At 38.6% G+C, this 18,134-nt stretch overlaps 1 protein-coding gene across 2 annotated transcripts; it reads right to left on the reverse strand.

The window, feature by feature from the left end:
* Window positions 1-3,731: 3,731 nt before the first annotated feature.
* On the reverse strand, window positions 3,732-9,667 carry LOC111338442 (uncharacterized). 2 transcript variants are annotated; one of them, XM_088757649.1, is made up of 9 exons: window positions 9,398-9,667; window positions 9,062-9,145; window positions 7,179-7,259; window positions 6,757-6,840; window positions 6,243-6,350; window positions 5,223-5,778; window positions 4,727-4,764; window positions 4,518-4,579; window positions 3,732-4,397 (listed from the first exon to the last, which is right to left on the reverse strand). In XM_088757649.1, the coding sequence occupies exons 4-6, from the start codon at window positions 6,818-6,820 to the stop codon at window positions 5,627-5,629; spliced, it is 324 nt and encodes a 107-aa protein (XP_088613775.1). In that variant the 5' UTR covers window positions 6,821-6,840; window positions 7,179-7,259; window positions 9,062-9,145; window positions 9,398-9,667; the 3' UTR covers window positions 3,732-4,397; window positions 4,518-4,579; window positions 4,727-4,764; window positions 5,223-5,626. The 2 variants fall into 2 exon arrangements, with proteins under 2 accessions (XP_088613775.1, XP_088613776.1); XM_088757650.1 differs by having other exon boundaries at window positions 5,223-5,276; window positions 9,398-9,652.
* Between the last annotated feature and the right edge of the window lie 8,467 nt (window positions 9,668-18,134).

An 18,134-nucleotide genomic window follows, 5' to 3' on the forward strand; every position in this document is an offset into this window, starting at 1 on the left:
TAATGTAGTAGGTTTTGTACATTTATCCACTGGACAGTGATTAATCCAGTAGTTCCTTATATTCCGACTCGTTTCTTAGGGCAGACCGAATTCCGTCTCTGTCGAAATTGTAACCCATGAAACCTGGGTTTGCTGGCTGACTGCTTTCATGGAAGCTCATTATTTCACGTTAATAATTTGAAGAGAAGTAGGCGAATCGAATGCCTATCACGAGTCACTATTATGAAGGTTCGGTTGGGCCACGTTAGGTTCCCACATCATTTCAGGGCATGAAATCAAATTTTCATAGACCTTACACAATTCATCATACTGCACTTGCGCACGCCATGGCATGGTGGTCGTGTTTTCTCGTAGCGCTTCCCGCAATCCCCGGTTCAAATGTTAAGCTTTTCAAAAGTTGAACCGATAACTTGCATTTCACTTCAAGATACATGAGAAGTATGGCGCGTGTATCAGCTAGATACGGCCATTTCAACTCGTATAGCACGTACTTGGTTTAGGGCGTTCAGTCTCGCTCCATTGCAAATTATTTTAGAGTGTGACAGGTTGACTCAAGCAGTATTATTTGTACTTTAATCGACAACGGAAAAATGGCTAATCAGACTGCGATATTACCGCCAATTGTGGTAAAATAGTTATCATATGACCCGTCCGGCCCGGCTGGTGCAATCGCATAGAAAACCATAGTGAAAGCTGACGTGGTAGGGTGGGATGGGTTGACGTGAGCCTCTACGGAATAGGTCGTCCGGCCCTAGTGCACTTTTAAAGCTTTGTTGGAAAAAAAATCCTATTTCTATCGCCAACATAGAGTCGCGGGGAAACAAACCTCGAGTGCTTTTAAATTTTGTGAACGGCAGCCGTTCAAAGAGACCAGACAAAGAGCAACATGAATTCCATAAATCATATTTATTTGTGTAATAAGTAACTAACAGTTTCTCTCTGTTCCGTGCCCCTTCCTCTTCCTTTTGTCCTTCCTCGACCATCTGCGTGAATAAAGAAATGTTCGCGCTTTACGCAACCTACAAAACGCGTTAAAGCGCAAGAGGCAAAGATACATTACGGCATCGAGGTACACAAAGTCGCTTTGACCTGTTGGAGACGTTTTTCTCCGATCCTATTGAATGCAGAGAACTGCAATGGTTTGCCTGATCACAAACCGTATTTGTCCCACGGCATACCGAGTTTCTTTGCTGTGAATCAATGCACGAAGTGATAATGGGTTTGATGAAACTATGGTCATGTGATTGTACTAATCATATGACACGTCCAGCCCCGCTCGCGCAATCCCATAGAAAATCATAGTGAAAGCTGACGTGTGTGGGACCGGACGGATTGATGTGAGCCGGTTCGGAGAAAGCCCTGGTACCCCAACGTAACTTTGCAGCAAAAACTCAAAAGGAAAATAAATAGAAAACAGAATTGAGAAATAGTCGCGTTTTTCAAGCAAGTGCGAGTTTCTTGTTCTTACTTGAATAAATAAAGGAAAAGATTTTAATTGAAGATTTTTTTTGTTCTCTTGTAGCTGCATGTGCCTGTCTATCGCGTCCTATTGAGGTTAAAATTTTCAACACTTAGTGGTCATATGATAAAATGTTTGACTGAGTGGGAGGGATGGAAGGTAGATATTTTGCCCTCGTTCATGAAAGAACATCATGACCTCGAGCCAAATATCTTCGCGTTCGGCCCTCTCATTCAGTCAAGAAGTTCGTTTTATAATTCATCTGGCAGCGCCCGTGGGTAAGATAAAGCGACTACTGTGTTCTAATTGGCTACCCTGTGCAATCGAACAGATTGTTCTCCATGTACGAAACTTTTTGGATTTCTGACCTCATAACCGCAAAATCTGTAATTGTGAATTTGAAATTTCTTATTTGCGAAACGGAAATCTGTAATTTACATAAAACTCTATGGCCATTGGCCGAAAGGAAGAATCAGTCAGTTCACTACAAGTGTGGATTGCATATGCAACCTAGCAAATAATAGCAACTAGTGAAAGTGAAAATGAAAATCTCCGTGGTGTACTTTGCAAAACAATAATTTGCCTTTTACTCGTTGTTTGTGATTCTATCGAAAATGAGATGGATTCTCTTAGGAACTTGTGAACAGAACCAAGACAACCTAATGTGTGTGCGGGTGGAGTATCATCTCCCTTCAAACTTATGGAACCCCTAATTTTAGACTATAACGAGCGGTAGGGTACTCACTATAAGAATTAGTCTCTACAGCAGCTGCGCAATCAATCTGATTTGACATATATTACCTACGAATAACTATCTTAGACTGTATCAGACTCTCCATTTCGGCGAAGTCTGTCCCTCAAACAATTTAGCAAGAACAAAAAATGTTATGTTAGCGCGCAACGCCCCCGCGCAGAACTCTGAGAGTGAAATGCACGAGGGCTGACATCAATGATATCTTTTCTTTTTTTTTTTTTTGACTTGTACGAAAACGATGACCAGTTTGTAAAAAGTCTATCTCAACGAAATGGTAAATCACGATTCCCAGTTTCATCAGCCGGCATTCCACAGTATTTAGGACTCTTCAAGGGGTGGATTTAAAAAAGGCTGACTTAACGTACGAAGGGGACCTTGGGGAACATCAGAGACACATATGAGTTAAAGCTTAGAATGAAAATTATCTGAATTCATGGTGAAACATCCTTTGTTGAAATTATTTTCAACGACTGTCAACCAGGAAAGACCCCTGAATGTAACACCCCTGAATGTAAGACCCCTGAATGTAAGACCCCTGACTGTAAGAACCCCGGAATATATAACCCCTGAATGTAAGACCCCCAAGTGTTAGAACTCCTGAATGTAAGACCCCCAAGTGTTAGAACCCCTGAATGTAAGACCCCTGAATGTAAGACCCCTGACTGTAAGAACCCCTGAACGTAAGACCCCTGACTGTAAGAACCCCGGAATGTAAGACCCCCAAGTGTTAGAACCCCTGAATGTAAGACCCCCGAATGTAAGAACCCCTAAGTGTAAGACCCCGAGTGTAAGAACCCCTGAATATAAGAACCCCTGAATGTAAGAACCCCTGAGTGTAAGATCCCCAAGTGTAAGAACCCCTGAATGTAAGAACCCCTGAGTGTAAGATCCCTGAATGTAAGACCCCCTGAATGTAAGAACCCCTGAGTGTAAGACCCCTGAATGTAAGACCCCTGAGTGTTAGACCCCCGAGTGTAAGAACCTCTGAATGAAAGACCTCCGAGTGTAAGAACCCCTGAGTGTAGGAACCCCTGAGTGTAAGACCCCTGAATGTAAGACCCCTGAATGTAAGACCCCTAATTGTAAGACCCCTGATCAATTGTAAGAACTCCAAAGTGTAAGACCCCTGGATGTAAGAACCCCCAATTGTGAGACCCCTTAGTGTAAGAACCTTGTAGGACCCCTGAATGTAGGACCCTTAAATGTAAGAATATCCCTGTAAGATCCCTTGAGTGTAAGGTACATATTTACAACCCCTAAATGTAAGTCACAAATTTACAACCCCTGAATGGAAGGCACAAATTACTGATAATAATCCTAAATTTAAAACCCATAACTTTAAGGTATTGATTTAAACCCCCTGGATGTAAGGTATGGGTTAAAACCCCCCAACGTAAACCACAAATTTACAACTCTTTTTAAGGTACAGATCAAAACCCCAAGATTTAAAGCAAGGATTGAAGACCCCTTAAAATATGATACACATTTAGGACCAGTAGTTCAACACAATCCTTTGAGTGGTTTCAAACTTTCCATGCGTTTGTTGAGAGGTTAACATTATGATTTACAACAGTTTAAAATGCATATGAAAATGATGTATCTTCAAATTCATTGTTTGTAACATATTGAAAAGCACAAAAACCCTTTTGGGATCATAATTATTGTCAGTAGCAAACTTGCTAATTCTCACAGTCTATCAAGCAAAAGGCAAAGAGATTGGAAAAAACCTAGTAAGTAATTATGATAACTTAAAAAGGTCAGTGTAAATAAGTTTCCAAAGTTTCTTCAAAATTTATTAACAAATTATTGTTCAATGAGAGATACTGAATACACTTATATTTGCCTAAATCTGGACCTTATTCACTTTGATTCTATTTGTATTGACAGCATTAAAATACATGCAAATAGACAAACTACTGACAATAGATTTAAGAACTTTTTTTGAAGAAAAAACAACATCAAGGAGGGAAAATGAAGTTTAACTTGAATAAAACCTATCTAAAACTTGTATAACAACTTAAATTGTTGTATTGCTTAAAAAATATGAATTACAATATGGGTATTGAAATCAATCCATAATAACTTATTAAGAACAAATCATTAAAAATGAAATAGAAATGAAAATGTATTAAGATGAACAATTGAGATGTTACTAAAACAATACAAATAATTTTTCTTGAAAGTCTGCAGAAAAAAGAAAATATGTTTTAATCAAAAAAAATTCTTCAAAAGATGTTCAATCATTTTTCCTTCATGTTTTAAAATTGGAACTACGCTTCATTTCAAACCACTGATTATACTTACAATTCTATTGTCTTTATCACAGTCACTCTCATTATTATGGGGATATTTATAGAATTAGATTCCTACAAAATATAAAAAAATCACATTTTACTCATTCGTGTTTTCATCACCTATGTCTTCTAAGTTGTTTTCCAAATGAAAGGTTTACTATTCACTGACAAAAGACTTGCAGTGGATCATTTTTCAAATACATTATAAAAAGTAATTACCTCTTCACAAAACCTTCCATAAGCCTTCTCTTGCTGACCTAAACAAGAATGATTAATGGCAGTGTTACTCACATTAAAGAACATTCACATAATTATTTCCCAAGACTTCTTAAGGGAATAATTTCTCCAGTGTTCAAAGAGCTGCAAAGGAACCATCATAATTATCATTTCAACCCTAAAAATGTCACCTTGCTTTGCTGATATTACCCTGCAGTGCTGCACATGCAGTTCAAATGCACAGTACAATGAGGAAATTGGCATTTGATCAACACTTAGAAACTCATGGAAGGACAAATTCACTGTACAGGTGAATTTGCTGGATTTTGTCCACATATTAGAATTGTTAAGGAACATCAATTGTTGAGCATGTCAATTGCAGGCAAAGATATTTCAAGGATTCTAAAAGCCACAACCGGATCAATCAAAGCCCAATTTCACACTTTGGCCAGTTAAGCCATAGTTTTGGCAGTTTCAAGGAAGTACAGACAATCCTTACCTCATCAGAGTCCACCACAGTTTCATCCAAACTTTCCCCTTCACCAAGATCAGCCTGCCATATGAGTAAAATACATTGAATTAGTTTAATTTAGTAGACAATTAACATGGGGCATAAAAGTGATAATTTCCCAATTTCCTGTTTTACTGTAATAGCAGTATATACAGCCACATATCACTCTAGTGCAAAAACAGATGCCTTTAGTGACACTAATAATTTTATACATATAATATACTGGTGTATGTATTTCTGTTGATGTGGATTTTTGGAAGGACTTCTTTTCAGATACTATCTGGTTTATTTATTGTTAATAAATTCAATTGCCAGAGCATTATTTTGCAGTCTTGAGGTCTGTAGGCCTCAGGGAATGAATTGAGAATACATGGAAATAGACATGCCAAGATTTAGAAAATCATTTGGAAGTAATATATGTTAATGTACCATGTTGATGTTCTGCTCATGTAAGGGTAAAAAATCTTTAAAAATATACAACAAAGTAGCTTAAACTTCCTCTTTCCTCTGTTTGTGATTTGCTTTTGGCCCTGTCTAAAGCCTCCTGAAATATTTAATGGCATTCATAAAATGTAATTCAAAGCACCACTTTATAAAAATACATTTCAAATAAAGCCAATGATTGTATTTCCAGTTTCTTCAATCTTGTTTGTATATTAATTTTTATTTTCTACAAAAAGAAAAAAATTACATCATGATTTCTTTTCAGTAGCTGTTTACATCAATAAAGTTACATTTGTTTCCTATAGTTCATATTGCTTATCTTTGCGGTGTATGAGTGCTTTATCCAGAAAGCCAATGATGGTATTTTTAGTTTCCTCATTATTGTTTGTCTGTTTTAATTTTTCCCACAGTGTAAGACCCCTGGATGTAAGAACCTTCTAAGAATCCTGAATGTAGGACCCCTCAATGTAAGAATACCCCTGTAAGATCCCTTGGGTGTAAGGTACAGATACCTTTGACAGGATACAATGTGAGCGACAAATTGGATGCTCAGATGCCACTGACCTGCTATCATATTTCCAACTATCATCCTGTTGGAAGTTAACGTGGGGTGCATCACCATGATCTCCACATCATCACTTGATTGTTGAGATTGTTGATGTTTCCCACAAGCTATGCAAATAAGACAGTCAATTCATTACATTACTGAGGAAATGATAGTGTCTCTGTTGGATGGTTCTATTCCAAACATATTACTTTTGCATGCATTTTTGTTGAACAGTTAATTTGTGTTTGTTTCCTAACTTTTATTTTCCAAGACAATCTTGCGTTTGACAATGAGCTATGGGAAAATCTGTTTGAGGTTACATGCCTTAATCACTTATTGAGAGCTGACTTTTGTTGTCCAATAAACTGCTGTTTCATGGTAAAAGTGGGAAAAAATGGAAAATGATTTCCTTGGGATACAGCTTGATAATCATGTGGGTCACCAGGAGAACCACCAGTGTCTCAACAGCTAATAATAATAATAATAATAATGTTCGGTAACAGAGGTTGGTAATCAAGCCTACATACTTACCACTGTTATCAAAATTGCTGCCTTGAAGGGAGGCACACTGGTTGATAGCAGGTTCCCAACACATCTGATATATCCCACAAAGCTCTGAAATGAACCAGTAGTGTGTACTATATTCATTGAAGTGATGGATACAATACTATAAGACTTGTAAATCTCAGCTATTATTGAAACATGTTTAACTAAAATCACTTATCCCTAATGAAATGAAATGCAAAACATGACTACTGTATCTTTCTTTGCTCTGATTGTTATGAATTTCACCTCAGTATTTGTTTAATCTATGTCAATCCTGCATGTAATTTATTGCAAAAATTTATAGGAGGTGTACCTTAAGGTACATAATGTACCTTAAGGTACAGTAATGCTAACCTACACTTCAGTTCTCCAGAAAGAAAAAGTGTGGAAAATATACCTACATGTACCTGCTACAATGGCTACTTGATGTACTATTGGTGATGAAGCAAAGATAGGTCCACCCAGTTCATCATTGCTTGTGTTTTCATCTGGAGTAAAAAAAATAGGCAGTTTTAAGACTGGATATGGCTACTACTACTGTATCCCACATCTTTTTGAGTACCCAATAATTAAATGGTAACAAATAGTCATAATAATAATAATGATTAAAATAATGATAATAAAAGTAAGAGGAATAACAACTTATAGTGGCTAGCTCAAGAACCTCACCATTCCTCTATCCATCTATCCTCTCGGCTCCAATAATGTTGAAACTAGGCTTCTTTTCAGTTCAATTTTAACACTGCCTGTTCATTTGCATATATGTGACCAGGCTCACAATTGTGCATGACATTGCAATAATTTTATTTTTTGTTATAATTTTAGAATTACATCTTCAGAAACTACAATTGTGCATGACATTGCAATAATTTTATTTTTTGTTATAATTTTAGAATTACATCTTCAGAAACTATTTCCTATGATAATCAAATTATCATACACACAGGATTTGCATCATAAATAATTTCCTTTAGAGTGATCACACCTAACTTCCAAAATTTTAGAGAATTTTCTGCTATTGTTCGATTCCTTATAAAAGAAGTACAGTTACTTAGTTTAACTCAGTAGTTCAGAGTGTCAAGACCAGCACTTACAAGCTCAGAACCTCTTGGTCACAAATAAAGTAACTCCAGTACATGTAACCTCAAGTTAGTAACCTATTTTACTGAGGATTTGATATGTCACATTTGACCTATTATTGTATGTCTTACAGTTTGAGTTCAAGAATAATATGGTTCATGTGTACTTATCTCAATCCAATTGTTTAGTCTTTGCTTGAATCCTCTGAAATTATTTGTGATGTTTATCATCTTGGGTGGTGTCACCCCAAGAATTGAAAAAAACATATATCTTCAGATCTACTGGACACAATTTGTTGATTGAAACAGTACAAAACTTTCTCTTCAAAGAAAGAAAAATTTTCATCTAAGTTTTCATAATATACCAATTACACCTTTTAAGACATTTCTGGAAAGTAAAGCTTTGTTTTTTCACAATGACTGTAAGATGTTTATAGTCTTCTGCAATATTCTGGGAAAGAATTCCATAGAACCCCATGCATTAATTATGCATTCTATTTCATAAAGACTAAATATAAAGGTTTCCTTGCAACACTCTATGCATAATTAATGTATGGGGTTCTATGGAACTCTCGCCATACCAGTAATATTTGGAAAGAGCCATAATTTATTCTGAAACAAACAATAAGTAGCTCTAAGAAACATTGTGATCATGCACTGATTCCAAGTAACATTCAAAGTGTTCCAAAGAAATCACCACCAAGCCTTAAATAACCACAAATGAACCAAACCAAACAAAAGCCAAAAGCAGGGATTATATCGGGTTAAAACTCAGTAGACTTTGTTGTGAGCTAAGAGGTCCTTCGAATTCTATTGTCACTCTCACTCACTCACCATTTCTTGATGTTATAGAAAGGTAGCATATTATTCTCAATTATTTTAAGACCTTGAGTGTTGGTCCAGTTGGGGCTCGAACCCTCGACCTCTCGCACAACAGTCCAGCATTCTATCCATTGAGCTAACTGGGAGGCAGTTGAACTAACCGGGAGGTGGTTAGTTCAACTGTAAAAATTATTTGAAATCAAATAATATATGGATGGGTATTTTAGGGTCCACCTTAAATTAAATATTAACAAGTTTTTCCGAGTTTACGTACTCTCATCTAAACACCAGTTGACATGTTCGCGTTGCAGCCCCATTTATTGGTACCAAATAAGTTTCATTTCTAACTATCCTATAAGCTATGAACCATAAAGCACAATCCAATGTACCTTCTATTGGAGGGTCGACCCCCACGTCATTGGTGCCTCTCACTACCCCAGTTCCAACAGTTCCAGTTCGTGATGTTGATTGCCCTGTTGTATCAAGCATTAAACAAAAGTACGATTGGGTTAAAACAAATTGATTCTCTTGGAATGTATTCTAGGTTACTTAAGATCATCTTTTCACAGAAACTGCAATTACTAATGATAACATCACAGTCAATTAAGCTAAGAACGTGTGTCAATCACATCATAACCAAGGAGGCAAGGAATGTTCTCCCATTACGGGAAAATGGCGGGTGCTCGATCATCTAAGAAAAACCTTTAATATGCTTAAATACAGACCTTCCAACCCTCATGGTTTGACCATGAGACTCATGGTTTGGGATGCCAACTCACGATGTCACAGTTTTGCCTCTTAATCTCATGGTGAAACAGAAAGCCTTACAAATGTCAAACAATACTGGAAGGTATAATGTAATATCCAGAAATCTGTGCTCATAACAGCTGAATTAATTTAACAAAACTAATCTGTGAGGGAAATGCTGGTTAGGGTTGGCCTCAGTCTCCAGCCGTGGGTGTCTCAGTGCGCCCGTGATCCTCCCCACCACCAGAGGATCGTGGGCGCACCGAAACACCCACGGCTGGAGACTGAGCCTAAGTGCCAGTCCCAACAGCCAATCTCCACTGAGCCTAAGTGCCAGTCCCAAGTGCCAGTCTCCAGGTTTGAGGTCCTCATCTCCAGGTTTTTCTGGGCTTTATTTTTCAAAACCTCCAGATTTAGATGTAATGCAGGTTGGAAGGTCTGTAAATAATTATGATATTGAACTTTTCGTTAATAAACGCCTGCGGCACCATCTTGATCTTGATCTTGATTCGTGTTATCTAAAAAAGAGAGATAACGACGTATATGTGCACGATCCTTCGCAGTAAAGCACTATTTGAGCAATAGTGAAAATCAGACCTGAAAAAAATTTTCAGGCCTGTACGGGATTCAGGCCTGAAAAAAATTTTTTCAGGTCGGATTTTCACTATTGCTCAAATAGTGCTTTACTGCGAAGGATCGTGCACATATACGTTTCATAACCGCAGTTCATACATATGTTTCATAGAGATAACGACGTTAGTAAGTTAAATTAAAAGACACTGAATGATGTACTTGAGCCGAGCGCAGATTCAACACAACATGAATCACTTAAGATCATCTTTTCATAGAACTGCAATTACTAATGATAACATCACAGTCAATTGAGCTAGGAATGAATTTCAATCACGTCCTTGGCAAGGAGCTGGCAAGGAAAGTTCTGCAATTATCGGTAAATGGCGAGTGCTCGATCCAGGGCTCGAAACTAACTTTTCAACGTACTAGCCAAGTGGCTGGTGACATCTTAAATGCTACGACAATGTCAGTTCGTTTACTAGCCAAACTGACTGGTGGAAACCGAAAACCACTTGCCAAAACTGAATCTCTATTAGTCTGTGGCTTAAGTGGGCTACCGTTGTCGAGCCCTGTCGATCGTCTACGAAAACCCCTTAATGCTTAAATATGATATTGATCTTTTCATTAATAATTACCTTCTTCGCAATCTTGATTTTGATTCGTGCTATCTGAAAAAGAGAGAACGACGACGTTATTCAGTTAATTTAAAAGACACTTACTGATGTAGTTGAGCTGTGTGCAGATTCAGCCCAACACGAGTCATAATTTAAACAAAATACTCATTGAATGAGACAGATATTTGTAACCATAATTCTACTAGACTTTGTTGTTCTTCAGTTCTGTGAACAAATGAATCTTTCCGAATACGCTGTAAAAATGCATTTTCTACGTCGGTTGTAAGTGAAAGATCTCTTCAGCACTTGTACCGTGCACCAGTGCGGTGAGTCAAGACTCGATTTCAACTCGGGCCAATACCCCCGCCACGTGCGCATCGTCGCTCCCGTGGAGCTCGCGTGTCATCCTCTCACGGGTTGAAGGACAGCAACGTGTTCTTCATCCAAATTTCAGCATACTTTTCAAAATCATGTCTGAACACTTGGTTCGAATTTTCCAGTAATAATCATTGTAGGGTTATCGAGGCTGCTGTTGCGGCTTGGACATGTCTTGTACGATTATGCAAATTTTTTTTCCCATATTCCTACCCATGCCATAACGTGCAAAGTGAAACTTTAAATTACCATAATTTGGTTTCGTTGGCATATAACTACCTTCTAAATCTCTTAGAAGGAACTTTATGACACGTGGGAAAGGGAAGATCTAACACCTACAGAGTTAAGCACAAGTCCTTCCTCAAATTATCAGGAAAATGTATTGAAAATAAGTTTGTTGGCACCACAAAACCGCTTCAATATTTTGATCCGCCATCTGTCCTAGTGGAAATTGTTGAATCTTCTCAGAGCGCTCTTAAGACTTCGATGCCACATGCAGGTACTGTCAAATGAAAGCATTACGGTTTTTGGACCTCCTCGACACGGTTAAAAAGTTTTGGAAACAGTTCTTACAATTGCATGCCGACGTACTCCAGGCAGCGTCGATCTCACTGTATCATGTGAGAATTCGAGGTTTCTCTTCTAAAGACGTCCTTAAGTCTGGCGAGGGGCCGGGCTTTCTGTTATCACTCTGGCCGCACTCGTTAGTTTTTACACACAGGAAAATAAGTGGAGCGGTTCAGAAAAGGTCCCAGACACATGATTTCGCTTGGTGCGATCCTAATAAAGCGTTTAATAAAGAGATAAGAACACTGAGAATTGTGCTGGACTAATTGTGTGGTGCGCTTCCGATATTTCGGCACCAGAGCTCGGAGAACTCCTTGAGTCTCCGTTTGCCCACCCCCAGTCCTCCCTCATTTTCCCCCGATCGATAAGATTCCATTGCTGATTTCTTATTAAGAATCAAATACCGCTCCAGCAGCAAATATCTTTCCGAAGTTGACGTTTCTTTCTCTTCTAGCTCCACGGCAAGGTCCTGAGAATGTCATTTGGCTACATTGAAGTTCCACGAGTCTGACAGTGGGATGGAGTCATCTGCCAGAGAAGCTTTTTCGTGGACAACCCATTGGTTACAGTATCTTTTATCATCCTCTTGACTCGGAGAGAGATATTAATGTTGTGAGTGTAAACAATACAGAAAAAAATACCACAATACTCACAAGCCTGACTGTTTCTACCATTTATGTTATTAATGTATCAGCAGTAAGCTCTGGAGGAATAGGACCTGCAAACACAGTAAAGGCTCAAACAGACGCAGAAGGTAGGATGTCCCTAAAATAGCCAAAGCTGTATAAATGCAGCATGAAAAACTAAAACAAAATGGGAGTGGAGACTGAACATTTTCTTTATAAGAATATAAGCCCGCGAATGTGCACGGAAGCAGATACTTATAAGTAACCACGGTTCTCAGAATGATCTACGTATATTCTGTTTTATTACTATGGAATGCTCGAGTGCTGAAATCCTTTGGATATATCAACAAAGTTGAAATGGTAAATTGGGGTAACGAAATAATTTGGATATAACAACAAAGTTGTTATATATATACGAAATAATTTGGATATAACAGCAAAGTTGATATATCAACTTTGTTGATATATCCAAATTATTTCGTTACCCCCACCGACGCAGCCCCAAACAGTTTCTTTAGAAGCTATCAGCCTTTATGCTTAAATCATTGCTTTACAAATCATGGTGAAAATAAAAACGTTTCAATAAGGCAACTTTACATCGTCCGTTCATTGAGTAAAATTCGTCACTTAGCTAACTCTATCGTGAACGGTATTTGGCGTTACGAGAAGATAACGCGGGCACAAAATTTCCGGGTAATTAGGTATTCCACCAGTCCCCTTAAGTGAGGGTACTAAGGTATAATCGTCTTAAGACATTTCATGACGGCAGTTATAATCTTTCCAATCTTTCGCCTTCTATTCTAGCTCCATCAAGAGGTCCTGATCTGCCCACAAATCCAGTTCTAGGACTATTCCAGTAGAATGGAGTCACTTGTCAGAGGAACATTTTCAAGGACAACCCATTGGTTATAATATCAGTTATTACACAGTTTATTTAGAGAATGATGTTAATGTTCTGAGTGTAATCTACGCCGCGAACACCACAACATTAACAGACTTGTCAGTTTATACCATGTATATCATAAACGTGTCAGCGGTAAGCACTGGTAGAATAGGACCTGCAATTACAGCAAAGGCCCGAACAGGCGCAGAAGGTACATGAGACTTTTTTTCTTTTCTTCACAGCGGCTACCTTAACTACAAATTCCTCTCCCCTAATGAAAAAAGCAAGACCAAGCTTGTCTTTATGTGCCCCAAACTTTTCTTCATCATGCCTTTGTCCCAAACAGACAACAAATGAAGAACACCTTTATTTGTTGGGAATAAAAGGGCACCGCAATTAGCGAGGGTAGTACTTAAATATACTTATGGAGCTTCAGAGTCAGCGATTACCTCTCTAATCTCCTATTTTCAGCTCCTCTACGAGCTCCAGCCCTGTTAATGGCCTACAAAGCAAGTTCCACGAGTCTAGTGGTGATATGGAGTCATCTGCCAAAGGAAGATTTTAAAGTAGAGCCCACCGGTTACAATATCATTAACTACTCAGCTAATGTAGAGTGTTATATCAATGCTTTGACAGTGAATTACACGACAAATACCGCAGCACTGACCAACCTGACTGCCTATACCATTTATATCACCAATGTGTCGGCGATAAGCTCTGGAGGAATAGGACCTGCAAACAAAGCAAAGGCCCAAACAGACGCAAAAGGTAAGAAGTTTAACAATATCTCCTGTTGAAGAAAAACTGAGTTGAACCTCAGTTTGAAAAAGAAAGCATTAAATAAAACCAGAGTATGATGCTGGGGCTTTCTGACCGTCTTTTTTGTTTTTTTTTTTCAACACTAGATTTACCATTTATATTCATGTCGCATATGCATTACTTTATACTCCACCAGCTCCATCTTTTGGTCCTAAGTTGATAGCGACGTACAACACCAGCTCCACAAGTCCAACAGTAAAATGGAGGTATCTACCAAAGAGAATTTTCAAGGAGAACCCACTGGTTACCTAATCGTTTACTATCCAGCTGATGCAGAGGGTAACCTTATCGCTCTTCATATAAACTACACAACAAATACACCAACACTGATCACCCTGACTGTTTATACAGTGTATGTCATTAATGTGTCAGCGGTGGGCTCTGGAGGAATAGGACCTGCTAACACAGTGAAGGCCCGCACAGAAGCAGAAGGTAGCGTAGAATCGATGATATTTTTCAGGAAACAAAACTTGTCGTCTCATTTAAAAATTGACTCAGAATAGTGACAATGCAAAACGTTGTGGAAGGAAATTAGCCTCTTGAGGCTCTTGTTTAGTGATGATTTAAATTCAAATCTTTTGGAGTGCGATCATACAATACATCTAACATTTCCAGGTATTTCAAGACAAATTTCACGTTCGTCTTCGAGCTTTTAATTTAACTATTTTTTATCATTCATCTCAGCTCCTCTTGGGGTTTCTAACTTGTTCGTCGCCTTCAACTGCAGTTCCAGGAGTCTTGCAGTAAAATGGAATTACCTGCCAGCGAACTATTTTCAAGGGAAACCCATTGGCTACAAAATCACATACCTCCCAGTTGAATCAAAGAATGGTATTCATTCTTTTATTAAATGACACTGACCAAACTGATTGTTTATACCATGTAGGTCGTTAATGTATCAGCGGTGAGCTCTGGAGGAATAGGACCAGCAAACACAGTCAAAGCCCGAACAGACGCAGAAGGTTGGTTGTTTGAAAGGGGATATCCATTTAATACACGAGAAACAAAAAGAGGAACAATAACATGTGTGTCATACTGGAGATATTATGTATGTTGGGCTTTTGGATTGCTCCTCATTTGTATAAGTGAGCCTTTGTTGGTAATCCTTTCTATCCAAACCTTGTACAAAAGATCAGTAATCGACTGATTATCTGAAGATACTCAGTCGGTGCTTTCCTAACATTTTTTTGTGTGTGTGTCAGCTCCTGATTGGTAGAACACTCGCTCATTGACTTAGGAAAGGCAAAAATAGTACGCAACAGGTTCCTACTGAAACACCAAACTAAGATTTCTTTTCCTTTCTGCTGCATCCTCAATTTTGCGCAAAGCGTTTTCGATTGAAATCACTGCTGTTATGTCTGCAACTGAACTTGGAAAAATAGTAGTAGCAGTAGGTTATTCTATTTTCTAGTTCCCTCTGCTGCACCTGGTCAAGTCTTGGTGACTGCGAAGAGTTCCACAAGTTTGCATGTTTCTTGGCTTGCTTTACCTCAAGAACATTGCCATGGAAAGATCCAAATGTACAAGATTTATATCACCCTGGCTACTCAGTCGAGCAACTACATCAATACATATTTTGCGTTTAATCCGGTCGCACACAACTTAAGTGACCTTCGTGTTTACTCACTGTACGTTATTCGCGTTTCGGCGATGAATGAAGCAGGAGAGGGACCGAAAAGTAAATCTGTTACAGCAAGAACGTTCGAAGGCGGTGAGCTTATTTCATATGACTGGGAAATACATTTTTTTTAGATCTGTTGGTTCATTATTAACTGTCAGATGTATTGTGACTATTTTTCTAGTGCCCAGTGCACCTCCGATGAAGCTAAGTTTGGTTCATACCGACTATTGGTCCATCGTCGTGAAATGGAAACCAGTCCCCAAGGGCTATGAGAATGGTGTGATCAAAGGATATAGGCTGGCTTATAGCGTAAAGGATTCCGGGCATTCTGTGTCCGTGGCTTATGAATCAATCTACTCCGAGAATACCGCTGTTCTTTCTGGATTGGAATTTGACACGTTATACTCAATCCGGATGGCTGCATTCACAAGTGTTGGTTCTGGAAATTTCTCGGAGCCTATCGAAGTGAGAACAAAAATGTGTAAGTTGAGCTTCATCGCTTCCTTTAACAAGACCGAAATTTAAGTTCGGATCACATGGTCCTTAAATTTAAAAAAGCGGGATTGTTTTCGTGTGGACATGTGTAGGTATGCTGAAGGGAGGACTGGTGATAAAAGCCAGAAGGGTTAAGTGGCTTGCCTATAGGTGATATGAAGCTAACTCACTTCTGTTTACACATTCATTGATTGGCCTATATATATTTCATCACGTATATCTATCGTTTTTTCTTATCATCCATTTTTCTATCAAACGTTATCTTGTTTGTAGTTGACCCATATGAAGATCTTTTCTGCTTAAATGGAGGGACATGTATACTGACGCCTGAATCCTACATTCATGCGAGTAGGCCTTGCGTCTGCCAAACACTGTTTTTCGGAAGATTGTGTGATACTTATCTTGCTGGTAAGAACGAGAAAACAACTTTCAAACTCTGGATTCAGTATGACAGTGAAACGAACTCAACCGGGGCCACCCAGCATTTTTTAGCCAAACACAAGACAAGTTTAGAACAAAAAAAATGGAAGTTCGTTCATCAGCGGACCAATCACAATAAGGGTCAAATTTAACTGTTCGTTTGACTGGATCAGATGTGAAGGTATGCGAAAGCTTATAGTTTTTTTAGAGCAAAAAAAATTAAATATTTTTCATTTCTATTACGGTAAGGGTGAATAAATATTTACCACATGGCGGCCGGTAATTTCGAAGACTAAACTGACGAAAGGTAAATTTACCAAATTGCGGCCGACTCACTTTACATAACATATTTTCCGAAACACGGCCTGGAATGCGAATTTTGAACACGAAATGGGCTCGATCAACGTAAATAAATTCATCAAATTACGGCCGGCTAAACCTATAAAATACATTTTCCTATTGACTGCCTGGAATGGAATGACGAAGGCGAAACGGACTCAATTTAAGTATATTTACTCAATTATGGCCGGGAATTTTCAAAATGAAACCGGCTCAACATAAGTATATTTTAGATACAATGAAATATATAAAGTTCATATATTTTGGACTGCGTTAGTAGATACGTATGATGCACGATCCTCGCAGTAGATAGCGCTATTTAAGCAATAGCGAAAATCAGACCTGAAAAAAATCAGGCCTGTACGGGATTGGCTTGTTGGCTTGTTAGCTCAATTGGTAGAGCGCTTCACTTATCGCAGAGGTCAGTGGTTCGAATCCCGTACAGGCCTGATTTTTTTCAGGTCTGATTTTCGCTATTGCTTAAATAGCGCTATCTACTGCGAGGATCGTGCATCATACGTATAAGTATATTTTCAAAATATTATTAAAAAAAACGGCCGTATCTACTATTTTACAGGGAATTTTAGTGACCAATCACAAGGACAAAGAAAATTTCAAATTTATTTTTTGCATGTATTATCGGCGGTTTATTCCGTGAGTGCGTTGTAGTTTGAAAGTCGGGAAGTGTTTCAAACATCTACTGATTTGAGGTAAAACCGTTTCGTCTTCAAAATTTCACGCCGCGTCAATTCGGCAAATACATTTGTATTGTGTCCGTTTGGTCTTCAAAATTCCGAGCCGCATTATTTGGTAAATTTTATAACAAGAGTTCTCAGAACAGCTCTAATACTCTTAACCACAACCAAGAAGGATCCTCGCCGACCACCGTCACTCTTGGCGATTCTATTATCAGAAGCATACAAGGGTGGCAATTAGGGAAAGAAGTCGGACATAGGGTTGTTGTAAAGTCCTTCGCGGGAGCTACAACAAGTGATATGTCACACTATGTGAAACCAACACTGGACAAGAAGCCGGACCAGATGATTCTACATGTTTGTACTAACGACCTTGGAAAACTATCCCCAAGCGAAATCACCGATGACATCGTTGACTTAGCGAGGGAAATTGAAAGCTCCACGGACGCCCAAGTAATAATATCGCAGCTAGTCACAAGATCGGACTTCTCAGATAGCGACGATGTTGATGCAGTCAACAAAAGGCTTCGAAAATTCTGCAATCAGCGACAGTGGCACTTCATACACCACGATAACATTCCCTCAACGGACTTAAATAGAGGAGGACTTCATCTTGGTGAGACAGGTATTGCCAAAATGTATAACAACTTCGCGAATAAATTAGATGAATGTAGTTGACCTCAGTACT

The sequence above is a fragment of the Stylophora pistillata genome, chromosome 4 (assembly GCF_964205215.1).
Source record: "Stylophora pistillata chromosome 4, jaStyPist1.2, whole genome shotgun sequence".
NCBI classification, from domain to species: Eukaryota; Metazoa; Cnidaria; class Anthozoa; order Scleractinia; family Pocilloporidae; genus Stylophora; species Stylophora pistillata.